General features: G+C 44.8%; 1 protein-coding gene across 2 annotated transcripts; it reads left to right on the top strand.

Annotated features, from left to right (window-relative positions):
• The first annotated feature begins 1816 nt into the window (after window positions 1-1816).
• Window positions 1817-27952, top strand: Chst10 (carbohydrate sulfotransferase 10). Of its 2 annotated transcripts, XM_042695516.1 has the most exons (7): window positions 1817-1904; window positions 12498-12638; window positions 13730-13859; window positions 17274-17365; window positions 20657-20891; window positions 24308-24413; window positions 25870-27952. In XM_042695516.1, exons 3-7 carry the CDS (start codon window positions 13760-13762, stop codon window positions 26405-26407), a joined length of 1071 nt encoding a protein of 356 aa, XP_042551450.1. In that variant the 5' UTR covers window positions 1817-1904; window positions 12498-12638; window positions 13730-13759; the 3' UTR covers window positions 26408-27952. The 2 variants fall into 2 exon arrangements, with proteins under 2 accessions (XP_042551450.1, XP_042551449.1); XM_042695515.1 differs by lacking the exon at window positions 1817-1904 and having other exon boundaries at window positions 12485-12637; window positions 13728-13859.

Below are 27952 nucleotides of genomic sequence, written 5' to 3'. Positions count from 1 at the left end.
AGAGAACAGTTAGAGCCAGAGAACAAGAGAAAGTCATAATAAATGCACTGATGGGGACATCATTAGTCTTATAGGCTCCTTTCCCATAGTTTAACATGCTCCTTTCCCATGACCTGGCAGGCACCTTTCCCAGAGTGACCAACACTACGCCCATTTGGTGTAGGCAGTAAATAATGGGCCTCCTTCCTCTTTACCTTGAGAGGACACTCCATTGGGTTAGTTACAACCATAAAAGGTAACAAGATTCCCTTAAAGTGACCTTCAGTCTGAGCAGCTGCAAGCCCCTTATCTACTACTTTGGCAGCTGCCAAAAATCCTAGCCCGCCATGATGAAGTCCAAGGTCCCTGCCTCCTAGCCCCTCTAGATTCTAAGAAGTCATCTCAGACAAAGACGGAAGCTTCTTCTCCCTGTGAGAATTGGCCTTGTCAGTCCCATTGCTGGTAATAAACCTTTCTTTCTTTGTTATACATGACTGTGTGTCTAAGTGGTTTTCTGGGCTTGTGCTTACAGACAGTAGGTAGGTAAACTATAACATAGCTGAGAAATGTCTTACATATGTTTTAGATGTCACCTTCTAACCCTCTTACGATTTAGGCTTGGCAGAGGCTGGCGGTCTGTTAAGCTGAGTGACATACTCTGGGAGTTTTACCTAGTAGTCATAGGATGTTGGGTTAGATTTGAAAGAAAAGGGCTACTAAAAGATCTACATTCCTTTATTGCTCTTCTTCCATGAATGCTTGTCCACTCAGATCATCAAAGAAAAATAGTCTCTTAGTTCAAACATCGCTGTGCCCAAAAAGAGTTTTCAATAAACATTTATGGAAGGGAGTGTTGGTGGGGAACGAGAAAGACAGTGAATGCTGCTATCTTTACATCGTGATGGTTAAATAGTGTTAAAAAGAGAAATTCTTTAACAGTGATGCCTGACATCACTGGGATGGAAACACTGATGCGTTTTTCCTAGGTATCCAAGCTGGGCTCAACATGTCATTGCATGGAACACGAACAGTATTCTAGATGGCTCCTGGGATTGTCCGGACCCAAGTTAAGCCAGGGCCCAAGAACAACCTGTCAGAGGTTAACTGAAGACAACATAACAATGGCCTTGGGTGAAAAAGTAGCCCTGAAAGCTGAGCCAAGGCTGGAATCAATCCTGTGTCACACAGCTTCTTTTAAGGAGGGTTTAAATAAGACCCTTCAGGCCAATCTGTACTGCATCCTACTAGTGAAGACGCTATGGGAGAAGGTGGATGGGTGCCGTGCCAAATTCATGCGATTTACGTTTTCTCCAAGTTTGAAATAGGTCATAATAAGTATCGATCAAGTTGTTGCCTTCTTCTAAGTTGGAGATTTTTGCTTTCCTTCTCAAACAGCAAACGTGTTTTCTGGATGGAGACCAAGGAAGGATCAGGCAGGCGACGCCATCTCTCTAGCGGGGATTGGATGCGATTTCAGCCGCAGCAAGGGAGGCGCCAGCCAAGCGCAGGACCGGGGCCTGGAGATCCCCGGTCGCCGCCGCCACCCGCCTCCCCGCAGGGCAGGGCGGGGCGGAGGGAGGGGGTAGAGGGAGAACCAAGCGCGCGCGGACGCGGGCGGACGCGGGCGGGGGCGCGCGCGGACGGCGGCGCGCACAGCCTGGCCGGCGCGCGGGGGCCGCGGTGGGCGGTGGCCTCGCCTCCCGGAGCCGGCGTCTGGGGTCGGGCTTCCTCCTTCCGGCACTGCGGCCGCCACATCCCAGGGCCCGGCGGGCCGTGGAGGCCTGGAGCGGGCCGGGCCACCCGCGCGCCCGGGACGCCGGAACGCCGCGCGCGCTCGCCCACAGGCCCGGCGAGGTCGAAGCGGAGCCTCCGGGGCCGCGGAGGAGCCTAGGAGCCCGACGAGCGGAACGCGGGCTCGGCAGAGGGTGAGGTCGGGGCCCGCCGCGGGCGGCTGGGGCTCCGGGCGCACGCCGGTCCTCATCCCACTCACCCCACTCCGGGATGGACCGGAGGAAAACCAAGCCCAACGGTGGTTCTGGCTGAGCAGCCTCCCTGGCTTGTTTTGGGGACTTTGGGACCCACCTAAAGCAGGGGTCCCCCGGGGAGAGCCCCCATCAATTATGCAACGAGGCGGGTGCGCGGGGACCACCCGTGGTTTCGTCCATCCTAGGCTGAGAATTTGCGTTTGGCTTTGGGGGGGGTGGGGAGCGGAAAGAGGGGAGAATGTTCCACTTGGGTCCAGGGGGGCATGCAAAGAGAGGGCAGATGGGGAGCCCTGTGCAACCTTCCCGGGGTGTCCAGTTGAACCCCAACGTCGGGGGGCGTCCGGGCATAGCCGGGGTGGAAATGCAGGGTCCGTGTCAGCCAGGCTTGAGCGCTTCCAGCCTCTGCTTGCCAAGCCCAGACGCCTGTCAGAAGTTGGAAGTCGAGGCATCATTCATTCCTGCACTTCTGGCCGGGAAGATGAGCCAGGGTTTCCAAAAAGCTGTCTGGTTGTGTGCAAGTCTGCCACAGGCCGGCAAGGGCTGTGCAGTGGATAGGAAGTGGCACAGCCAGGTTCTGAGGAGCTAGGCTGGCGGGAACTGCCATAAAGGTTCATTTGTCTGAAAACCCCAAAGTCTGAGGCTTTGAGCCATAAGGAGTTGGGTGTGTTACATTGATCATTTTAACTACCACTAGAAATGGCTAAGGCATTATTAGGAATTAGGCAACCAGGTTTTAGCTCTGCCTCGCTGGTCATCAACTACCTATTTGAATGTTTTTATGTGATTGGGTTAAAAAGAAAAGACGCAAAGGGAGAAGTGATTTTTTCTTCCAGGTCAATTAGAACATAATTTGTCTTGGTTCAGAATTAGAACTTAAGGCTGGAAAGAAAAGTCTTTCCATCCTTGCTCTTGACCCTGAAGAATAGAATCTGTAATCCCTGAGAGAAAAAATTCTCTCCACTGAAATGAAAAGGGTGTTGGCTAGAGTTAACAGGAGAAAGAAGTGTGAATATTCTGGGCCATATGCAGTTATATTCAAATCATTTTCCAAAGGTTACACAATAAAAAAAGATGTGAGAAAGAAAGGTAGAACATTACAGACTGCAAAACTTAAGCAAGTCTGTTTTCTCTTCATGCAGTCTTATAAACATGCAATCATTTAAGCTATGCAGCTTGGACTTGTTTTTAATGTTGGCATCAAGTTTTTAGAATAAAAGCAATTGTATTTTTATTTTGCCAGTTCACTAGTCTGTGAGCTCTGTGATTTCATAAATTTGGCTTCTCTTCAATTTTTCATTCATCATGACATTTGTCTATAGTGTCTAGCAGGTGATCAAATGCTAAAGCTTGAAGGAATAAAAAAAAATCAGATACCATCTCTCATTGGAATAAGTGATCATTTAATATCAGAATCTTTTACCCAATATCAAACACAAGACAGGTAGAGTAGGATTGGGTTGTCTTCACTGCAAATAAATTTTCATTTTTTTCATACCAAGCTACATTGAAAGCTCTTGTAAATGAGTAAATGTTGAGTATATCTTGGTAAATGAGTATTGATAAATGAGTAAAACAAATCCAATGTCACCTGCAGAATTCTATAAGAAACCTGTTTTGCAAAATATAGTCAAGCTCAGAATGGCTCACTATTTCATAAATATAAACCTACCAACTTTTAATAATGCTGATTGTTATTGTTAGTTGTTTTATACAGTGACAAGAGGAACTCCTTGGCCAGGGAAGAGTGAGTACAGAAATGAGACAGTCTTCCTCACTTGTAGTCCTCAAGGTATGTGATGGAGAAGGTGAGCTTACCAAGTATTCCAGGTCCAGCCACTTAGTATTTTTTTCAATATACTTACTGCCTCCTTTTTTGCTTATGTAGAGATTTTAGGGAGCTTAAAACTATGAGTAGGAATATGTACATGTTCACTCGGAAATGTTTCCTTAAATATAACAATCAGTGCACACTGAGGCTGGGATTGAGTTGTTGCCTGCTAAGATCTATGTTCGGCATGCATCACGCAGGTGTTCACTCCACTTTCTTACTGTTACTTGTGAGAATTTGTCTTGACTGTAGTCTCATTCCTCACTAGGTAGAGCTGAATGTGTTTTCATTCTGCTAATCAAGGATCACCAGTCATTCTGGGATAGTAGATTGGAAAGATAGCCCCAGAGAAGACAAAGGATAGCTCTGAATTTAGATTGAGAGAAATCTTTACTATGAATTTTTAAAAATCTCACTGATAGATGATAGAACTTTATATTACAAATTCCCATGACATGCTTTGCTTTATTAAATTAGAATTTAATAATCTTATTGATTAGTGTAATTCAGAGAGCATGACAAGCCTCCCATCCTACTAGTCGGACGGTCTGTTCTCTTTTTACCCACAGTCTAAGTTCCAAGTTGTTTTGTATGACATTTCTGTTAGAGTGTGTGGATGGGTTTGGAAAGTTGGGTACTGGACCCGTGATGCACAGCATATGTATGTGATGTGTCTGGGGACCAGAGGTTTCCAGCTCAGCAGAGAACCATTGACAACTCTGTTTACTTGGTCCCTTCATTCTCCTCTTGTTCACATGATAAAAGGGACACCGCCTTGTAGCCTTCTGAATCCTAGAACCCAGACCATGGTCGATCCCAGGACCCTACATTGTTTGTTCTTGTATTAGTCAGATTTTTCATCAACATGACCAAATACTTGACAAAAACAACTTAGAGGGAGAAAAAATGTATTCTTGGCTCAAGGTCTTAGAGGGTTCAGTCCATGGTTGTTGGCCCCCTTGCATTTGGCTAGGGCATGGTAGCAGCAGGAACATTTGAGAAAGCTTTTCCCCTGTGGGAGACTAGATGCATAGAAAGACATATAGCAAGGTGCCAGGGTGAGATATATCACAAGGACACGCCTCAGTGACCCGCTTCTAGTAGGAACCACCTCCTGATGTTTCTACTCCCTCCCAAAATAGAACCACCAGCTGTGCTCCAAATGAGCCTGTGTGAGGGACATTGCATATTCAAACCAGAAGAGCCCTCTTTCTCTTCATACCTGTTCAGCATCATTCTGTCCCAGAGCCCCTGGCCTTCATCCCTTTACCCTTCTCTACTTATCACCATGGACCTTTTACCTGACTACAGGTGATTGTACAAATCAGTCACTTTACTAGAATGAAATACAGAGATCAAGGAGTGTGCATTGTTGTGTTCTTGGGACCTAGGACAGTCCTTGGTTCAGAGAGGGCTAACTAAATGAATAGCCAAAGCTTGTTTAAACAGTTGGATGGGCTTGTGTACTATAGGCCTTTTCAGAACTTTTACGAAGCCAGTTTATACATTGAAAGTAGCACATGTTATCAATACCTAGTAGGTTTTTTGCTTCTGAATGACATTTCAAAGTGCAGAGAGAACCACTGTCAGCTGAGCAAAATGAATTTACAGGCATTTTTCTCCCCTTCTCTCCCCTCCTTTCCCCTCCTCTCCCTTCTCCTTACCTTGTTTCCCACGTTGGCCTCAAACTCCCTATCTTCCTGCCTCAGCCTCCTGAGGGTTGACATTATAGTTGTGAGCCACCACTTAACTTATCATTTTTCTTCAAAATGCAAAGGATGGAGGATTTGTATCAAAAGATGGTAATAGTGTAGTAATTACAGTCATTACAAACATGTCAAATGTGTGCCATTTTTCTTTAACTGGGAGAAGAAAAAAAGAGATTAGGGTTCCTTATTCCAACCCTGCATTCCCCATAACTAACCACCAGTTCTTCCCTATGAGTTTGCAAAGAGCCCAGTCCTCTGGCTGGATATCAAGTCCTGACCTTAACACACAAAAACCCCACATCATGACTGGAAGTGGGAGCTCTAAAGATGAACGTGGTGAATCCCTCCGGCTGCCGGTTCTGTGCAGAGCAGCATGCTATGCCAAAGGGATGTGGGCACACTGAGCTTTGCTACCATTGTTAGCTGAAAGTGCCATGTTGGAACTTGACTTGGCTTGGATGTGCCTTGCACAAAGGGTAGTTAATTATAGAAAATGTCACCAGGCTATGGGGAAAAGGTTCAGCCTTTAGTAGAGCCCTGGAGAAAATACTGTGTGTGAGCCTCCAGTCAGCTTGTAGATGACACAGTGACCTTGTCCTCCTGGGAAGGGAGATAAGTTCCAGGGAGAGATTCCAAACTTAGGATTACAATACAGAGAATGGGGTAGACTTAGAGGAGCTGGAGCTAAGTGAGTTTGAAATGCTTTCCTTTTTGCTTAGCAAATAGGAAAAATTATCCTGGTTCTCTCCAACCCCCACCCCACGTCCAACAGATTCTGGTCCTACAGAGTCTAGTTGCCCAAGGATGGGAGAGCTGGAAAACAGTGCAATGGGAACACTGATGAATGGTCTCAGATCCTGATTCAACCTCTCTCAGCTGTTTGTTCAGATGAACTTTTGCTGCCAGTCCCCCTCCTTGAAGTAGAAGGAGTGTTGGGAGCGAGGTCTGATGCTAGAATGCATCTTAATTAGATTCCCAGGATTCAGATTCCTGAAGTCTGGACCAGCAGTTCCCAGTAATAGCTATTCTGGAGAAGTTTCTGAGCGCTTTTAAGACCCACTATGTGCTATGCCTCCTGCTAAGAGTGACTTTGTCTTGGCTGGCTGTTCTTGGAACCCAAGGCATTGCTATTTCTCAAAAGTCCTCAGGTGATTCTGACATGCTGCTTGAGCAGGGAACTACTGTCCTCAACGTGAAGTCATGCACCACAAGGTTGCTGTGAAATCTCACAGTAAATCATACCATGGTTATCTGGGTATACTCGCCTTCAGACTGACTCATCAGAACCTAACAGAGCAGAAACTGTGATTCTTCCTTGTTCATGCACTGTTTTGCAGAGACTTGGGCAATGATATGGGGAGGTGGAGCACGCAGGGGCTTGTCTTACCATACCTGGTTGGAATGTACCCTCCATGAGTGAAAATGGACCATCACCAAGGGCACATTTGCTCTTTATATTTTTGCCTCTGCTGACGGACAAACTTAAACTCTAAAAGCAGATTCCACCACCACACTTCCTCTCTTCTCCTGTATAACACTCCTCAGTGGCTTTCCACTGTCTGCAAGGAAGACATTGAATTCTGTAACAGCTAAGGTTCCATGGCCCCATTTGCTCTGCCTCATCTCTGACTGTACCCTGAATGTTGGGGGCTTGTTTCCTGGCCTGGAACCCTGGCATTGTCCCCTAAGGGAACTGTTGTCCTTACCGCCCCAACCAGATTGTGTCCCCCGGTGGTTTATTTCACTTAACATGATCCCTCTCCTTCCATCCTGTTTCACTTCTTGAATTGCTTCACTGAATCACATGGGTCTCTACGAGACTTCAAGCTAGGTAAAGAAAGGAATTGTACATGCATGCAGTGTGGGACTCATTGTATCCCAGACACTTGTTTTATTGGGTAAATGAACATACCTTTTATGCTATATAAATAATGCCATATAGCATTCTGTTATATAACATAAGTCATACATGCTATAAACCATAGAGGCATAAGTCTTGAGTGGAGTAGGGCCAATGTGAGGGGACCAGGTTATCATCTTGTTGATTCTGTCTGAGTATTTCACAGTATTCCTCCTTCCCTCTTCCCCCTGATTTATCTAAACTTCTAAGGGTTATCTTGACCTGGTAGCTTTTCCTCTTGAATGTGTATCTACTGTAGACCATCTTGTGTTGGAGGAGAATAGGGAAAAGGGGCAGCCAAGTGCTTAAATACTGAGCTTCCCTCCACCTTGGCCTCACCTTCAGAGTGAGTCTCTCTGAAGAGCAACCATGGGTAATGTGGTTCCTTGAAGGCCTGGGAAAACTCCTGCCTCTCTAGTTGGCCCGACATTTATCTGGGCACAGAAGAAACTGCTTGCTGCTGCTCTGTCTCAGGTTTTGTGTTCTGATGGAGTAAGCATTTACAGCCACCAGATGAGGGAAGAATGCCATTGTGGCCAGGCAAGGCAGAAGGGGTCCTGCTATGCTGTGTAACACTTTGCAGTGAAGTAAACTCAAGTAAGTATGGCAACACTATGGTACACAGCAGTATCTGTGTAAACAGGTGTTTGTTACATTATTCTCTGTGATTTACCCTCTTTAATCTAGTAAAGATAGACACAGGTACTACATACTCGGATACATGTTGACTTTGCAGTTCACCATGTTTCTCCTGACTAGATAGTATTTGCTTTCCATTCCCACATGATATAAAGTGGTTAAAAAAAAAACTGGCAGTAGTGAGGTGGACAAACATTAGAGAGCAAATCAAAATACCGTGAAACATGGATTTAGGTAGCATTTTAAAATAGTTTATTGATGACTGGGTGTTGGTGATTTATACCTGTATTTCTGGCTACTCAGGAGGGTAAGATCTGAAGATTGTGGTTTGAAGCCAGCCCAGGCAGGAAAGTCCATGAGACTTTTTTTTTTTAATTGTGAAACTACCTTACAGAGGGGTTATAATTACATGGGCAAGGTAATGAGTACATTTCTTATCAAGCTTTGTTGCCTCCTCCTTTGTTTCCCCTTCCCATCCCTTCCCATCTCCCCTCCCCCCCACCCCCCTTCCACATCCCCTGTGTTCCCCCCCACCCCTCCTGCCAAAGTTGTAAAGTTTGTTTTTCCACGTAACGTCTTGTACATCTCGTTGTTGCAATGGGTCCACCTGTATCCCTATTTAAACAATGTGTTTTTTCCCTTCCCCTCCACAAATTATATCAACATCAAATACAGTGAAAACAGGGGCTATACCGTGGGGGAGGGTAAGCAACAGTCCATGAGACTTTTATCTCCAGTTAACCAGCAAAAAGCCAGAAGTGGGAGTGTGGCTTAAGTGGTAGAGCACCAGCATTGAACAAAAAACTTAGGAACAGTGGCTAGGCCCTGAGTTCAAGCTCCAGTACTGGCACATAAACAAAAAAAAGTGCATTGATTTTTATTATGGGAAAAATAATTTGCTTATTTATTGCAAACCTGTTTAAAACGCAAGTATATGTTTAAAACCTCACTATATTCTGCGCTTTCCAAGTATGTGTGTTTTATTTCATTTTATCCTGTGCATTACATGTGTGTGTTTACCTATGTGCATAAACACATTCACACATACAGCATATATGTGTATATATACATATATATTGTTTAAAATTAACAAGTAGGATCAGACACTCAATTCTGGAACTCCTTTTGTTATGAATTGACATATCATGATACTGTGTACATTTCACATGCCTTTTAGGTAGAGTTTTATTTTAAATTCTCAAAAATTTTTGGACTCCAGCATAATTTCTTCTCTTCTTTTTTTTTTTTTTTTTTTTTTGAGGCCGTGGGGCTTGAACTCAGGACCTGGATGTTGTCCCTGAGCTTTTTCGCTCAAGACCAGCACCCTACCACTCTGAGCCACAGTTTCCCTTCTGTTTTCTGGTGGCTAATTGGAGCGAAGAATCTCACAGACTTTCTTGACTGGGCTGGCTTCAAACCATGATACTCAGATCTCAGCCTCCTGAATAGCTAGGATTACAGGCGTGAGCTATCAGTACCTGGCTACAGCATGATTTCTTCACCCCTCCTTCAGCAGTATGGTTTATGTTGTCTGTTTATTCAAATGCAAACACATGCATTGACTTACAAAATATTATTTTTAAGCAGCCCAAAAACCTACTATCATTTGGTTGTTTCTTCGTGTCAGTTAATGGACATTAAGTAGATAACATGGTAGCTAGAGGCTACCTTATAGCTTCAATTTTAAAAAGTTTGGGAATGCCTCAGGAGAGGTTTGAAAAGTTTGGCTTCTAAAGAACTTCTTAGCCCTCCTGACGTTCCTAGCAAGTTGCCTAGTACATGTAGTCCTTCAGCAAATGCTGGATATTGACTTGCCATGTCTGGGGCCTTGTTCCTGTCCAGATGAAGCACAGCAAAAGCTCTCAGCCTGGGCTGGGTGCAGTGAGGTCTGGTAGTAGAGTGATGTTGGCACCAAGTGGACAGTGAGATAGAGGGAACTGACTCTTCCCTTACTGCCCATGAGGTATGGAAACAGGCCCTACTCACCCCCAGTTCCCAGAATCCTAGTGTTTAGGGAGCCCTGAAGCAGGCCACAAGGTCTTTGCAGGCAGTAGTTTAGCCTGAGTGGCTGTATACAAGACATTGGCAAGGACTTGGGCCCGATGCTCTTCTTGAGAGACTGGTTCTTTCAGGGCCCAGTTTTTGTACACATGAACCTTTCCAAACCCTCAGTCCCCATTGATGACCCCATATATCCACGACACACTTCCAAAGAGGGGAAGCAGCAACTGAGCTGAGAAGCTGAGAAGGGAGCCTGGCAGATCACCCCTCTCTGTCCTTTGTGGTGGGCAGGCTGGGCAGGGAAGGAGTCTCTAGACATCTCAGCTCAGCGGAAGTTGTAGAAGTCACATTGGAAATTAAGCTTTTGGTGAAAATAAGGACACCCTAGTTGATATTGTATGTCGTGCGATTGTTAAGGAGATGCTTTGACACTGCAAGTGCATGGTCCATAGGCTCATCCTTACAGATGAGAACAGTGGGGCGGAGAGAGCTATTCCTGACAAGGGGAGGGGCTATAGACACTTAGCCCCAGTGAAAGCAGTGGGCAGCTCCAGGTAGGGAAGCTGATGGGCAGCACAGCTCTAGCTTTCCAGCCAGCCTAGGCATGGTACTCCTGCCCTAATCCACCCTGCTTTTAGAGCATGGATGAGGTGATTCTCAGGTGAGACTCTAACCTAACTGAGCAGAATCAAAGATTCCTCCAACAAGACTCATTCACATTGAGATGATTTGATAAAGCTATAAAACTGTATTCCTAGCTACTCAGGAGGTTGAGATCTGAGGATCACGGTTCAAAGCCAGCCCAGGCAGGAGAGGCTGTGAGACGCTTTATCTCCCATAAGCCACTAGAAAACCAGAAGTGGTGCTGTGGCTCAAGTGGTAGAGCTCTAACGTTGAGCTGAAGAGCTGAGAGACAGCACCCAGGCCCAGAGGGCAAGCCCCATGACCAACAACAAAAAAAACAAAACCCAAACTATAACCCAAGCTATAAAACTTCCCAAAAGCCAGGTGAAGCCCAGCAATGATGTTCAGGGCCAGAACACTAAAAGGCACACAAGGAATGATCAGAGCAGGTGACAGAATAGACAGAGGTCAGAAGTCCCGGTCATCTGTTCCACAAAGTAAGCACATCTGTGTGAGCGAGGGGCCAGCCCTGGGTGGCACCTTCATCCATGTTCACTTGTCTATGGCATGTATCCCAGGAGAGTAAGGTGTTCCACGCCAGCACTTTTGTGTTCAGAATTGCATACAGCTCACTTGACTTGTCTCTCTCTTTATTCTTCCCTAGCCACAGTGGCCCCTCTGTTGAAAAAGGCCAGGGCACTGCCCCTGTGACCTGGGGGTCACAGTGTCATAGCCTTGAGGACAAGTTCAGTGGACCCAGGATTCTAGGGCCCAATGTCCTTTGGCACATGATAAACATTGCTGTCTTTAGAAGGGAAACCTGAGTAGTCACCTGGGATAAATGGCTCTCCTTTCTTTCTGGAGTGGCATACATTAAACTAGAAGGAGGCACCACAGAGTCTCCAGTAGTCACAAGCTTAGCCTAGCCTAGCTCACTGAGGTTCTTTGGAGACCAAAGGATCTGCATCATCTCAATTCATCTTCATGGTCACCCTGAGGGACAAAGGCCTAGGGTCAGAGATGAGACACGGAACCAAGTCCAGAGTTAGCAAGTGGTGGGACTAGAATTCTGACTAAGCCTAGAACTCTGCTTTGTGCTGTGCTGCCTGTATTAAAGGATAGGAGGAGGAGAATTGCTGGAAACAGGACATCTGGCTTCGGGGGGTATGGCAGAGCTCTGGTAACCCTACTTGCACACCTAGTATCTGTACACAGGAAAATAAAAGTGTTTGTTTTCTATGAATATATCTTGTGCAATATTTGAGTCATACGGAAAATTATTTATTGTTTATCTGAAATTCAAACTTAACTGGAATCCCTTATTTTTGTTATTTTTTTAAAATCTAGCAGCCTGAGCTGGGGACTCAAGGAAACACTGGATCTACATGTGGGCACCTGAGGGTGTATCACAAGACCCTGTAAAAGCACAGGAATCTTTGTAGGTGGCAAGCCCCTGTCACAGTTATTCAGGTGGAGGATGGAGAACTGCTAGGTAGATGATGTGGATGGACTTTGGGTCTCAGAGTCTGGTGCCATTGTGGAGAAGGAGAATTGTCATCTTCCTATATTTGTGCTGAGCTCTGACCATTCGGGTCAGGAAACTGTCTCTCAAGTTATCTACCATCAGCACATGCTGAGTACCAGCCTTCCCTGTCCAGATTTGATGGCTAGCCTCAGTCACTAGTGGAAACCCATCAGCTCTGTGAGTTGTGTTTAAGTTGTCTGTCTATCTGGCTAGGAGTGCCATGTTAAAAGTGAAATAAAACACACACGTGAATCTCTCTTGCTGAGAATTGACAGTAACTTCCTGGTTCTTTATGTGTCCTCTGTAGATACAGATTCTGGGACAGATGGAGGACCAACTGATGTCCGCACGTCACTTATGGCTTGGACCATGATAACCATGAAAAGTACCTGTCCACAAGGTTCTGCGCAGGCCCTGTCCAGCAAGTAACTGAGGCAAGAAGCACAGGTGTTTGTTTGCTCTTTTAAAAAAAAATTTTGTTAATTTTTCATTTTTTTGTTAGCATGTATTAATTGTACAGAGGGTTTTGATTATGATGTTTTCATATACACATAGATGTACTTTGATCAAATTCACTCCCTCTGTTGTTCCCCTCCCCCATCTTAAAGATAAATTTAAATACGGTTCTATTTTCATAAATATTTATAAAGTACTTAGACTCTAGTCATCACCCTTCATCCTGTCTTCCTGCCCTTCTCTTCTGCTTGTATCCACCCTCAAATAGCATGTTTTACATTCCTGTCACTATACACATACATATATGTATATAATATATATATAGTATATATACACATATTGCATATATGTGTTGTATATATACATATTATATATACATATATGTATAAATATAATGACAATGTCTGGGTGCTGTCCCTGAGCTATTTGCCCAAGGCTAGTATTCTACCACTTGAGTCAAAGCTCCATTTCTGGCTTTTTTGGTAGTTAATCAGAGGTAAGAGTCTTGCAGACTTTTCTGCCTAGGTTGGCTTCAAACAGATCCTCAGATCTCAGCCTCCTAAGTCACTAGGATTGTAGGTATGAGCCAGTGGTGCCTGGCTTTGTCATATTTTTAAGGACTAAATTCCACATGTGTGAGATTCTCTAGGTGTAGCTCTTCCTTATTAGCCAGTTTGCATTCTAAGCCCAGCCTGCTGTAATTCCCTCAGCACAGCTCTGCCCTCTGCATATTTCCCCAGCGTAAGTCTAGTTCCCTGACAAGCCTCCAACTGACTCCCTGCTTCCTGATCATTGTGACAATGGCAAAATCTTACTCTAGCTTCCAAACAGAAACAAGGATGCTGTTCTCTTATTGTCATTCCCCTCCACTGGGGTGTTTCAAATTGATTTAGTGATTAAGTATATCCTTTCATATTATTAATTAAATATGAAATGTTAAATGCCAAGTCAAAATACTCATTAAAGTGGAAAAAATGTATTTGTATTGGTTCTATTTATTGACTTCACCTCTTTCTATTCATGCTTCTTGTTCAATTGGTTGACCTACAAGTGGCACAGGCCTTTCACTTGTGTTTTCCAGGAAGCCTCGTTGAATGGCTTATATTTGACAACATGCACCACCAGTGGCTTCTGTTGGCCGCATGCTTTTGGGTGATTTTCATGTTCATGGTGGCCAGCAAGTTTATCACCTTGACCTTTAAAGACCCAGATGGTAAGTATGCTTGGGAGGAACAGATTTTGCTTATTGAGTCCTGGCTCCAACGCTGTTCCCCAGGTAGATACACAGTGACAGCTATCCCAGGACTGAAAGATGCTTGGCTTCCATGCATTCAGGGCACAGAGATGGAAGAGAGAGGTGGGAAGGGATCTCCTCTAAAGGGCAAAGGCACTTTGTGGCTTATTGACTGAGAAGCAGAGAGCAGGGCTTCTCCCAGTAGCACCAGCACAGGCTTCATACAGCAAGTTATGTTGCAGGCTTCAGTTTGGAAATCCACTCTGCCTCATGTCATCATGAAAGCCATAACTGCTCAGCATGCCTGTGTGCCAGCAGGAGTTCTGCACTGGTGATACACATTTGAAGGTCACCTTCAGTGCAGCGAGAGGAGGTTCATTTAAATATATATTGTCAGGCTATCCTGGGAGATTCTTAACTCCTCTTTACTGAACATAGGCATTCAGATGAGGACGTATAAAGAGCACCAGAACCCATCTTAGACATTTGCTTTTGTGCGCCTCCATGTTTCTTCTACGAAATGGACACTCTTCTCTTTGCCCTGAGAGCCTGCTGGAGGGGCAGTGATCTGTGTGAGAGTGTTCTTAACTCCTTCTGCCACTTCCTTCTGGGGCCAAGTAGATAATCCTGGGGAAGTACAAAAGACACATGGGAGTTGCAGGGCCAATCATTACTGGCTGCAAATTGGCCTCATCCCCTCCACCCCTGCCAGAGAGGGAGCTCTTGGGAACTGAGACACAGGTGAGCACCGTATCTTTTCTATGCCTGGTGCTTTATATGGCCTCTTGCTGTTGCAGTGCATGACAATGCATCCACACCAGCACTATTCCCAGTTTATCCCTGGTGGCTGCACCAACCTGTGTTTTCAGTGAGATACAAGGGCTCAGGCTCCTGATACGTACTGTAGAGCTACTGACACATCCCTGCCTGTTCCAAGGGCTACCCAGTGCCCACACCTTCTCTCCATCCTCTCTGCTCCAACTGCCTGTAGAGGAATGAGGGTGGAAGGCAGATCTGCAGAGAGAAGAGAGAAACCCTGAAATTGACCCCAGGTGACTTTCTCAGCTCTCAGAGATAGTTATCAGGCTTATAGCTTTGTTGTACCCTCCTGGTGACCATCAAAAGAACCCCCTTAGCTGGGGCACTGTAGTTCACACCTGTAATCCTAGCTACTCAGGAGGCTGAAATCTCAGGAAGGTAAGATCTGAGGATCAGTGATTCAAAGCCAGCTTGGGCAGGGGGTTCTAATCTCCAGTTAACTAACCTCCCCCTCAAAAAAACAAAGGGAGCTTTGGCTCAAAGTAATAGAGAGATAGCCTTGAGCACAAATGCTCAGGGACAGTACCCAGGCACCAAGTTCCACCCCAGGAGCAGCATGTGCGCACGTGCACGTGCATGCACACACACATATCCCTCTCATCTTCCAGGAGCTTTTGGGACGAAGCCAGTGAGGTTTGTACAGTCTTCGGAAGTGGTAATACACCCACTATATTAGGTTTACACCAAGGACTGAGGAGGCTCTGTCCAAAGGGCCAGGGTCAGTCTTGGAGGGTGGTTGTATTTGAGATGATGTGTGGCAGCTGGGGGAGAAGGGTTGCAGCAGTGAGACACACAGATATGGGATGGTCACAGGCCATCGACAGTGACAACTCCTGGGAGGACTGAGGGATTCTCACCAGAGGGCACTACAGCATTTCCTGCACAACTGTCCCTGCGCAAGTCTTCTGCTGCTTGAGACCAATCATACTTGACTCTTCTGGAGTGGGGTCCAGTTGAGAACCAGAAATGTAGAATGGCTGAGCAACTGAAGAGAAACAAATTAATTCTGATTCCTCCATATGTTGCCTCTTGGTACGGAAGGTGCTAAAGAGCAGGACATAAGGTTAAATTGTGGTTGACTTTGTTTAAAAAGTGGGAATCTTACTGTGTATTTTAGTGGAGCTTCCATCAGTAATAGTTAAATAATCTGTAGTCCCAGCTACTTGGGAGGTGAAGGCTGGAAGATCACGAGCCCTCAAGTTCAAGGACAGCCTAGCTGATATAGACCTCAACTCAAAGGACAACAACAACAGATAATCAGTTAAATAAAACCCACACCCTTGCATTTTAATATTCTGTAGCAGAAGAGTTTTTAAAGAACACCTCTTTCCTACTGGGGCTTGATGGATAGTGTTAATATGCTGGGATGTGCATGTTTTACGTTGCATGTTCTGAGAGGCGCAGGTACTCAGGGTGATTTTGTGAAGAGAGCACAAGTTGAAGAGGGGCTGAAGGTAAAGCCATAAAGGAGGAGGATGTATTTTAGGACTTTAACATTTAGGATTTTAACATGTCCTGAGGCAGCTTCTTCCAGCTCTCTTCTCTGGAAAAGAAAGAGCTCTAGTCTAGAATCCTAGCCAGTGGATGCCATGTTTTCTTCATGTCTGCCATGTTTGTGGTGATTTGACCTGACACCAGAGCCAGGGCACACAGCAGCTATGTTTTCTTAAATTGATGGGAAAGCACCAACTTGACTGTTGATATTTTTGTGACAGTTGTAGAGTGACATGCAATTGGAAGAAACACCACAGAGGAATCCTGAGTTATTTTATTTCCCCGGTTTCCATAAGTGTAGCCTCTTATACTACAGTGCAGTACCACAAGTGGGGTGCTGGCTTGGATGCAGGCAAGCTGTGGAACGTTTTCATCATTACCAGGAGCCATGATTCAGCCTTTTTTTTTAACTGTTGGTTTTGTTTGAGGCATGATGTCAGTATCTAGTATAAGGTGGCTCCATCCTCCTTTGCTCTGCCTCCAAAGTGCTGGTGTTTCGGGTACTACTGTGTCTGACTGTGTTTTCCTTTTTAACCACTACCCCATTCCCAGACTCTGACAACTACTAATCTGTTCTCCTGTAATGAATTTTGTCATTTTAAGGTGAGCAGTTCCTGACTTTTTTGGCTTGCATTGCTCAACACAATTTCCTGGAGATTTGTCGAACTTGGTACTACCATCAGTTGGTATGGGACTTGAACTCATGGCCTTGGGATCTTGCCCAGCTTTTTGCTTTTTGCTGATTAATTGGAGATAAGTGTCTCATGGATTTGTCTGCCAAATTGGCTTTAATTCTCGATACTCAGATCTCAGCCTCCTGAGTAGCTAGGGTTATCAGTGTGAGCCACCAGAGCCCAGCTCTGAGTTCATTTTTTAATAAGGTGAACTTTAGATAAATGTTTATCTATTGTCGCAGCTCTCATTTGTTCAAAAGACTGTCCTCTGGCTGAGTTTCCTTTGCATTTCTGTGAAAAGTCAGCCATGCATCTTTTGTGTGGGTTCTTCCTGGGTTCCCATTCTGTCCCATCGATCTGGAGCCTTTTTCTGCATTAGATGACGTCTTAACCTCTTGTCTTTTAGGGTACAGTGCCAAACAGGAGTTTTTGTTCCTAACAACTTTACCAGAAGCAGGGAAGTTGCCAGAAGAGAAGCACTTTCCTGAGGAGCTACAGGTGGGCACACACCTGTTCCCTCTGACATGGATGTAACACTTCACAGGGAGCACTGCACAGTGTTCCCTGACCTGTGGGGATAATTTCTTCCACCCACCCTCACCAGCAGTGGTTTTCACTCACCATTGCAGCCTGCTTTAGAAACCAGGTTGAGACTCCTTAATTTGAAAATCTGAAATCTAAAATGTTGTAGAATTTGAAATTTTTTTTGGTCAGCGACATAATGCCACAGCAGAAAATTCCATACCATGGAAGTTTCATTTTTGTGCTGAAAATTACTTAAAATATTGTATCGCTGGGCACTGGTGGCTCATGCTTCTAATCCTGTCTACTCAGAAAGCTGAGATCTAAGGCTCTTGGTCTGAAGCCCACCCTGCCCAGAAAGTGCCTAAGACCATTATCTCTAATTAACTACCAAAAATCTGGAAGTGGAGCTCTGGCTCAAGTGGTAGAGCACTAACGTTGAGCAAAAAAGCTCAAGGACCACACGTAGGCTCTGAGTTCAAGCTTTAGGACCACACACACACATACACAAAAAAAGTGTAAAATTACCTTACACTGTGATCTATTTCTCGTTTAGACTTGAGTCTCTCCCCCTCCCCCCCCCACCCCCCATAGCGCATTATGGAGATACAAGTATCCCAAAGTCCAAAAGAGTTTAAGATCCCAAGCATTTTGGATAAAGGATATTCTACCTGGAGTAGCTTTTGCTACTTCTATGTATTTCTGTATTTCTTTATCCTCCGTGTGGTAGGGACAGAGATCATAGTTATTTTAGTTTGGGTAGTTGGTTGTACTGAATTCCTGACCAGCTATACACGAGCCTGGTGAAGACAGCAGAACGTGTTGAATAGTATCAGGAGAAAACCTGGAATATGTAATGATCTCTGACCCAGAATGGAATTTTGGAGTGAGAAAGGGCTTTGGCCAGCAGAGCAGATGATTCAACCTCTGAACTGTATACACGACAGAACTGAATCCAGAGAGTTGGATGGGCAGAGCCCAAGGCAGCCCCAACTCTTGCCCACTTGCACACTGACTCCACATTGACCTCTACAGATTCCTTTTGCACATAAATTCCTCATCATCGCCTGTCCAGGACAAGGGTTACACATGAAGATCCCTCTCCTACTCATACTGAATCTGGAAGCTGGTACTTACCATTGTCTAGAAGGGGCAAAATGGGCCAAGCAAGCCCTAAAGATGTTTGTCATTCCAGAATTAAACCAGGGAAAGGGGAAGTTTTTGTGTGTGGTTTACAGTATAGAAAGCATCCCTGGTTAGAGTAGAAAGTTTTTGGAAGTCCTTTTGACAAGACTTTAATGTGATAGAGATCAAGTCTACAGGACTCTTAAGATGACCAAGAATGCTGCTTGTAGGTTGAGAAAAGAATTTGGATAGATTGAAAAAGCAAGAAACTAAAATCCTACAGAAAAGAAGAGAAGGGCTTTAATGAATTTAGTATGAGTAAATGTATAGTTGCATGGGTAACAGCACAAAGGTGCCATCAACTCTCTGCAGAATGCTTTTTAGACAAGGGCCTACTAGTATACTGCAGCCTGTGGTGGTCAGTCAGATACCAGATGTTCTCCCTGTAAAAACTGTGGTCCTGTAGGAGACATCATGTTCTTTGTCCTCCTGGCTGTCTAATGATTATCATACAACAAGCTGCCAGGTGAAAGACCGGAGGAGCCACTGTCACATGCAATATTCTCTGGAGTCAAGAATCATGACAGTGAAATCTAGTGTATTTCCCCATGAGAAAGGTGATTTGTTAATGGAAGAGGGTTCTGTAAGTTCTCTTTTAAAAGTATTATGAGTCTGAATGTTTGGTGAGAAAATAGTAGAAAATACTGTCAATCTTTAAACCTCATTTGTATATTTTCCAAGAGGGGGGAACACAATTGAGTAAGAAATTAATTCTTTACCTTTTGTGCTTGAGCTTGAAGAAAAGCATGATTTGCAAATGATGGAGTCTTTCTGTGATTTCTAAAGAACTTCTCTGAAAGTGCCATTCCATGGTGCACTGCCTCTAAGAGCCATCCATGATCTGGGTTAGGTTTTAAAATTTTTAAACAGAGTGAGAAGGGAAATGCTCTCATGTTAGGTGAGCAAGAGGTAGAAAGGATGAGGGAATTCCTTGGCAGAGTAAAATGAATCCCCCGTTTGCTATAAAAAGGGGAGGTGATGGGTGTAACGTTCCAGGGTGCTGTGGTGAATGCAGCTGGCAGGTGATGCTGGTGCTCACATGGTAAGGAGCAGAGGCAGCTCTGTGGAAGACCTGCTCACCCCTTCATTTCAGGAATAGGCTATTAGGAAGCCCCAGGACAATGTTTCCTCTTCTGGTTATTCAGAAAATGAAGCTAACCTCACACAGATGAAAAAGTGACCTGGACAAACATTCTCAATGTGTGTGTCTATGTGTGTGCTGGGGGGTAGGAGTTTAGCCTTGACAGATTCAGGAAGGAAGGAGAGACAGTGGTGAGTGCATGCAATAGTGTGTTCTACAAAGGCCTTTGTCCAGGAAGGGTGGGCTGTTACAAACTACCCTGTGAAAGGATTGTCTGACAAACCTGTGCATTTAGGTGAGTGTAGAGGGATCATGTGTTTTAAGTATGGGTGTTTTAAAAATACAAAGTAGAGGTTGCTGCAGAAGCATTTCACAGTGCTGACCAACAGCCACAGCTCAGGATGGAGGACTAGCCGTGTGATTTTAGCATACATACTTCTTGGAAGACTTGGCAGACACGCTATCATAGCATGAACAGTGAGACATTTTAACTCACGGGCACAAGCTCATGTAACAATTTCTGTGTGTATACACATGTGTATATGTGTACAGCCAAGGCTTTCCCAGGTGTCTACAATACCCTGGGTCTGGCCTCAGACTCAGCAGGAGCTGTGGAGCAAATGGTCCTGCCACCCAGAGAGCACTGGAAGCTGTAATTGAGCTTCAGCCAAAAACCTCCTAAGTTGTGGCTATTCTCTGTGGTTCTGGAACAGCCACAGAGGTTGTAGGCCACCATTTGGAACTTGAATATTCTCGTCTTCATTGGATTTCAAATCAATATTCTCCCAAGAAGGAAGTCACAGTAGCCATATGGACACCCATTTTTCCTGGCCACTAGTGCTAGTCCATCTCTGTAACTCAGGGCGATGGATGTACCCTGAGAAAGGTCTGGAAAGGAGGCTGAAAGTGGTGGTTGTCACTGTAGAAAGGGGAGGAGATCTGTCATATTACTGGTTTCTGTCCTATTTCTTTACTGCCTGTTTTGTTCTTGTTGTTTGCAGACGACTGGGAAGATGCTGCCAGAGAGCCAACTTGATCAACCTCTGGTGTATCTGGAGCGTCTGGAGCTCATGAGAAATGTGTGTAGGGATGAGGCCCTGAAGAATCTCTCACATACTGCAGTGTCCAAGTTTGTCCTGGATAGGATATTTGTCTGTGACAAGCACAAGATTCTTTTCTGCCAGACTCCCAAAGTTGGCAACACCCAGTGGAAGAAAGTGCTGATTGTCCTAAATGGTGTGTGGCACTTAGTGAATATCCGTCTGTGACGTGGAGGGTTTGCCTGGGCAAGGGAGGGGGTAATTTCTCCTGAAAAGAGAGGCAACTTCTTAGAAGATTCTCTATTGCTTTCCTATTAATCTTCTGTAAAAGCTGGGGTAGGGATAATTCTTATTTTATTTTTTTTTTGGTCCTGAACCTAAGACCTTGCATATGTGAAGCAGGATGTCTACCACTGAGCTATACCGTCAGCCCTTGGTGGGGTTAATTGTCAAAGGCATTTAGACAAAGTTAGGATGTCCTAGGTTTTCACAGTGCAAGAAGCTTGTTCGCCCTTGTTGAACCTTTATCTGATTCATTTTGGTCCCAATAGGCCCATGCATTGTTCAAGTGCATCAAGGCTCCTGACTCCTGGAAACAGCACAAGTCTGTCCTCATGGTGCCTCTCTGTAGGGAGAGGTGCTCACACTTCAGAGCCTAAGAGGACAGCCCCACCTCATGGGTCTCAGACCTCTTCACTTGCCAACCACGTAGTCCATGCCAGTTGGGTTCTGCTAAGCATCTGTTGTTCCGGGAAATCTGATGTTTACTGGGGAACAAATGAGATCACAGGAAAGTGATAGAGATCTTGCTGTGGGCCTATGTGGCGTTACATTTATTTACTGTAATTTTTGATTTCTTGCTGTGCTTTTCAAACACTAGGCTTGTTTAAATTCCAATTCATCTAAACTTATCAAAGATAATTATGTGCTTCTGGAATACCATAGCAGTATGTTGGACAGTTGATGCTGAAAGAGAAGCCCAGAGATCAACCAAGGCAACATGAAGCATTATAATTTAAAGCATATTCTCCCAAGGACAAGAAAAATAGGAATAGGCTGCTGTGTATGCCAGTATCAAAAATACCTCTTCTTAACCCCATTAATAGGTGTGAGTTTTTTTAGTTCACATATCAGTTACAAATTAAATTTAAAATTAAGAGAAAGAAAAAAAACCACCGTTGGCTTCAGCACCTGCCATAGTCCCAAAGTTTACTGAGAATATAATTAGAGAGAGAGAGAGAGAGAGAGAGAGAGAGAGAGAGAGAGAGAGTGTGTGTGTGTGTGTGTGTGTGTGCCTGTTTTGGAACTTGAACTCAGCCTGGGTGCTGTGGCTAGTGCTCTACCACTTGAGCCACAACTCCACTTCTGGCTTTTTTTGTGGTTCGAGTCTCACAGACTTTTCTGCCTGAGCTGGCTTCAAACTGTGATCCTCAAATGTCAGCCTCCTTTGTAGCTAGGATTACAGATGTGAACCACTGGCCCCCACTAGACTTGATTTTTGAGAGAGCATTTGTTATTCTCCAAATCATTGTTACATCTAGTAGATTAAACTCAACAATCTCAACTTGTTTATTTGTAAAACAGCATGAATTTATATAATCATTTCATTTGCATTTCTTACAAAATGGAAAGTAAAGCAAAAATCCAGAAATGGATTTACCAAATGTTATAATCAAATGGGCAGTCCCAGTAGCCATCCTGCCATCCCTGGGTGCACTTGGACAGGTACATGGACAGGCCCAAATGCAGGTCCACAGAGCTGATTCTGTTCTGTTCTGTGGTCCTCTTGAAGCCAAGGCTTGTGTTAGCCATTTTGCAGCCATAGCACAGTATGCAGCACTGAGTTCTGGACTGACTTTAAATATTTGGGGGAAGAGGGAATGTGAAGAGTCAGGGCTATAGCCACTGCCTTAGATGGCCCATTAGAGAGGCTTCCCTGCCACAACTCAAAGTTTATAGGGCAGCATTAGCACAAAGGTGGATAGGAAGTTTTGCCAGAAGTGAGGCTGAGCCCTTCTCAGACTCATGACCAGTTACTTCCATTTGTCTATGTTAGGAAAAGAGAATTTGCCCGTCACCAGCTCTAAGAAGCATACCCTCTCTTCTAGGCTCTCTAAAGCACCTAGTCCCACTGTTGACAATATCCTGCCCTGTTCTTCAACTCCTTTTGCTTTCTTTAAAAATTTTTTTTTCAGCTGGGCACTGGTGGCTCACACCTGTAATTCTAGCTACTCAGGAGGCTGAGACCTGAGGCTCACAGTTCAAAGCCAGCTAGGCAGGAAAGTCCGTGAGACTCTTACCTCCAATTAACCACCAGAAAACCGGAAGTACTGCTGTGGCTCAAGTGGTAGAGGCCTAGTCTTGAACTGAAAAACTCAGGGACAGAGCCCAGCCCAGAGTTCAAGCCCCACGACCAACCAAAAAGAATTCTAACCTTCAGGTAGTTGTACAAGGGAGTTTCAAGTCAACATGTCAGTTTATGAGTACAATGCATCTTGACCAATGTGACCTATCCATGGTTCCCTATCCCTTTCTACCCAACAACATATCTTTCAGCTTCTTGATACTCATTTTGTTAACTGTAGGTTGTTCAAAGGTCAACTCCTGCTTCTAATGGATCACAGCTCCCATAACTTCCGCTAGGTTTTTCTAGTATCTAGTGTCTTTTTTTAAAAATCAGTGCTGGGGTTTGAACTCTGGGCCTGAGCACTGTCGCTGAACTCTTCAGCTCAAGGCAAGCACTCTACCACTTGAGCCACAGCACCACTTCGGATTTTCTGGTGGTTAATTGGAGATAAGAGTTTCATGAACTTTTCTGCCCAGGCTGGCTTTGAACCATGATCCTCAGATCTCAGCCTCCTGAGTAGCTAGAATTACAGGCATGAGCCACCAGCACCTGCTGTATCTAGTGTCTTTGCAGTGTGGGCTTCTGTCAGCTGTCAGGGAACCACTGGAGGTATAGAGTGTGGTACCACATGAGCACAGCCTGGCAGTGAAGATGAGGCCCTTGGAGATGTCATTCAGTTGCTTATCCTGAATTCCTTTTTTTTTCAACTTTTATTTTTTACTTATTGTCAGTCATGGGGCTTGAACTCAGGGTATAAGTGCTGTCCCGGAGCTTTTCTGCTTAAGGCTAGCACTCTACCACTTTGAGCCACAGCATCACTTCTGGGTTTCTGGTGTTTTATTGGAGATAAGAGTCTCATGGACTTTCCTGCCTGGACTGGCTTTGAATTATGATCCTCAGATCTCAGACTCCTGAGTAGCTAGGATTACAGATGTGAGCCACCTGTGCCTGGCTAATTTTTATTTTTTACTGTTATTACAAAGGTGTTGTACAGAAAAATTGCAGTTTTGTAAGGCCCTGAGTTCTTTAAAGGAAGACTTAGTCCAACATACTTATTGCCAGGGGTATGCACTGTCAAGATTTTCACCACTCTTCCCTGCACCCCTTGGGAAGATTTTACCCAACTTTGTCACTCTGTAATTTAAACATATACACTTGAATATCAGAGGTGTCATATGTGTCATGGGAAACTTGGCACCCAAGAAAAGTCAGATGATGTAAGGGTCCCTTGGAAGCAGCCAACACACTTCTTCTTTCCTTCCAAGGAGCATTTCCTTCCATTGAAGAGATCCCCGAAAATGTGGTTCATGACCATGAGAAGAATGGCCTTCCTCGTCTGTCTTCCTACAGCAAAGCAGGAATTCAGAAGCGGTAAGAGCAGGTTTCTCAAAAGGGAGACATGATTTTTTTAAAAACCTCTGAAGAAAGTTTGGCCAAACCCCAGGCTCAGTTTGTACTTGTTGCATATTCTAAATTGCTCTGAGGACCACTGGGGGCTGCTGGTTTGTGTTGACAAAGGAGCCCAGTGTGTGCTTAGTATTCAGTGCTTTGAAGCTCTCCAGCCCTCATGAGAATTTGAAGACTTTAGCCTTACTGTCCTGCAATCCACTAAATTTTTCCTTCTCTCTGTCCAGCCCTGAGGATTGAACTTAGGGCCTGGGAACTGTCCTTTAGCCTTTTCACTCAAGGCTGGAGTTCTACCACTTCAGTCATACCTCCACTTCCACTTTGTGAGTGGTTATTTGGAGATAGGAGTCTCATGGACTTTTCTGCCCAGGTTAGCTTCAAACCTTGGTCCTCAGATCTCAGCCTCCTAAGTAGCTAGAGTTCCAGGTGTGAGCCCCTGGCTTAATGTAATCTTATTAATAGAAATGAATGGTCACTTCCTTGTGCTTTAGTTTTATTAAGTTTTATGGATTTCTTACTGAATAAGGTATTTCTTCATAAGAAAGGAGTGTGGATTGTGAGGAACTCCACTAAGTGTCTGACTTTTTCCCCCAAGGCATGTGCCTACTTCTCCAGGTGTGGCATAGGCAGGCAGGTACAACCCTCCCTGATTATAGCAATGAATGGGAAAGTGGTCCCATAGCACCTGGTGTAAAGGAATGAGTGTGTGTAGCACCTCAAGCAGGTCACCAGCTGGGCCTTGCCTTCTCCTACTTTCAGTCTTCCCAGCTGTACAAACCACTGCTAGGAAGCCTCCTGCTGGGAAGCCTGCTTCCCCCTGCCCAGAGCTGTCATGAGACTGTGAGTCAGGACTGGCAGATATCCTAGCTATTCTGGAAGCTGAGAACTGAGGATCAAGATTCTAAGCCAGCCCGGGCAGAAAAGTCTGTGAGGTATTCATCCCTAGTTAGCAAAAAGCCAGAAGTGGAAGTATGGCTCAACTGGTAGAACACCAGTCTTGAGCAAAAAAGCCTCTTCCTGGCAATTCTCAATTGGAATTTTAACGTTATACCCTTAAAGTAGTTTTCTCTAGTGTCAGTTCATCTTGATGTCAATGGTTTTCTTACCCAGAATAAAATTTCTCAAAGTTCTTGAAATCTTGAATTAATTCAAATAAAGCAAAACTTTGATTAAATAGTCTTCACAGTAATCCCCTAAGATGCCTGTATCCTTTACAGTTGATTTCTCCCAGCCTCTATTTCCTCACCCATGAAAATGTTGCTAACAGAGTCAGGGCACAGAATCTTAAAGGGGATTAAGGAAGGCTGTGTGGGATTCACCATGGCAGGGTCCTACTACAGTACTCTTTTCTCTCTCATACTTTCAGAGGATCCTCCTCCAAGTTTACTTCTCTTTGCTTTATCTTCCCCCTCCCCTCCAGGTTGAAAACATACTTCAAGTTTCTTATAGTAAGAGATCCTTTTGAAAGACTGATTTCTGCATTTAAGGACAAGTTTGTTCACAATCCCCGGTTTGAGCCATGGTACAGGCATGATATTGCTCCTGGCATCATCAGGAAATACAGGAAGAACCGAACAGAAACCCGGGGGATCCAATTTGAAGATTTTGTGCGCTACCTCGGTGATCCAAACCACAGACGGCTAGACCTTCAGTTTGGGGACCACATCATCCACTGGGTGACGTATGTAGAGCTTTGCGCACCCTGTGAGATAAAGTACAGTGTGATTGGACATCATGAGACTTTGGAGGAGGATGCCCCATATATCCTGAGGGAGGCCGGCATAGACCACCTGGTGTCCTATCCAACCATCCCTCCAGGCATTACCGTGTATAACAAAACCAAGGTGGAACACTACTTCCTGGGCATCAGCAAACGAGACATTCGACGCTTATATGCACGTTTTGAAGGGGACTTTAAGCTGTTTGGGTATCAGAAACCAGATTTTTTGCTAAATTAATGCATAGGACCTATGAATCTAGTTTGTTAATCCAGGGGCTAACCAGGTGGAGATCTGAGTACAGAAATGACACTCCCTCTGTCACACCCCTCCTTAAGCCCCTCTAAGGTCTCCCGGGGTCCAGTGAGCAGAAGGTACTAGCTAGATCCAGATTGCTTAGCTTGGATGTAAGGTGCCTTTTCCTCCGTGGAAGGGAGGGAAGACAGATACAGTCATGGTCAACTGGATTTGAGAAGCATAGCACAGCCTTAGTGCTGCTTCCCTCTGCTGTTACTGGCATTGGCACTAAAGCTCTCCTGTCTGCCACGTGATGGCGGGAATGACACCTTGAAGAGGGTTAGAAAAGTTAAGGGACTGCCAAAGTCACCAAGGCCCATGCAGGATCCATCTGAGTCACAAAAAGGACTCCTTGCCTTTTGTCTCTACTTTAACCATGCAGGCAAATCAGACTTCTGTGACCATTGAGTTCTCGTGGTGTTTGCTGATGACCGCAGAATGGTTCCAGAGGTTCATCATTCCAGAACCCATGCCTGGGCAATGCTAGCCTATGTTTCAGAATCTTCCCACCACATGCCTATATCATGTAGCATAGGACATGGAATTTTAGAAAGTAAGGGGAGTGTAAATTCTACCCCAGGAGAACACCTTTAATGTAACATGGTAGCAGAAGTACTGGCAGGGCAGGGAGTGGATTGAGTACCTCCATTTTGACCCATCTGTCCTGTCTTTGACCATCCAATCTGGATGGTTCTCCACCTACTCCCTCAACAGCCTGCACTATCCTCAGAAAAGAGACCAGACAAATGGACCAACTAGGAGAAAACTGCACACAGACTATCGGGCAATATGCCAGTATACAGAACTCAGTGCTGCTTATACATTTTCACTTTCATCTCAGCAGACCCATTTCTGATACTCCACCATTCTGGACTGAATGGCTAGAAGTTGGATAACCAAGTTCACCAGCAATAAAATCCTAGGCCGAGGCAGCCTCCAAGAACAAGTCTTCCAGGCCCCAGTGAGAATCAAGCCACAGTGACCATTTCAGATGCCCTCTAGCTGACAGTCAGTTTCCCTGAGTGAGTCCCTTGATCTCACATCTCCATTGTTAACCAACCTAGCACTGCTATGAATGAGCCAGCTTTTTTTTTTTTTAAGGTAGCCTCAACCTTCCTATTCCCAAAAAGGCTTCCTGAACTTATGAATATGAAAGTCAAAAGAAATTTACAATATGTGCCAAATGTGACCTGTGTTACAGTCCCAGGGGAAATGCTCGGGGGCCTTGTGTGACTCCTGAGGACTGGACAAGAACACAATCATGGACAGAAGAGAGGCTCACCTCTCCATTCTCAACTGACAAACCAAGGGTGTAACACTGAGTTATTTTTCTACACAGAGTTTTAGCAAAACCTTTTTAAAAATCATTTCATACCTAATGAGCTGATTGTCTCTTTCCTCTTTGAAAAGTAACAGTGCATATTGTATATGAATTTAAGGCCTTAAGGTTAGCCCTAATTAAAATGGCATTTTCTCTCAGAAACAAAA

The sequence above is a fragment of the Dipodomys spectabilis genome, unplaced genomic scaffold (genome assembly GCF_019054845.1).
Source record: "Dipodomys spectabilis isolate Male_0828 unplaced genomic scaffold, ASM1905484v1 ptg000187l, whole genome shotgun sequence".
NCBI classification, from domain to species: domain Eukaryota; kingdom Metazoa; phylum Chordata; class Mammalia; order Rodentia; family Heteromyidae; genus Dipodomys; species Dipodomys spectabilis.
This window is presented reverse-complemented; position numbering and strand designations above follow the sequence as displayed.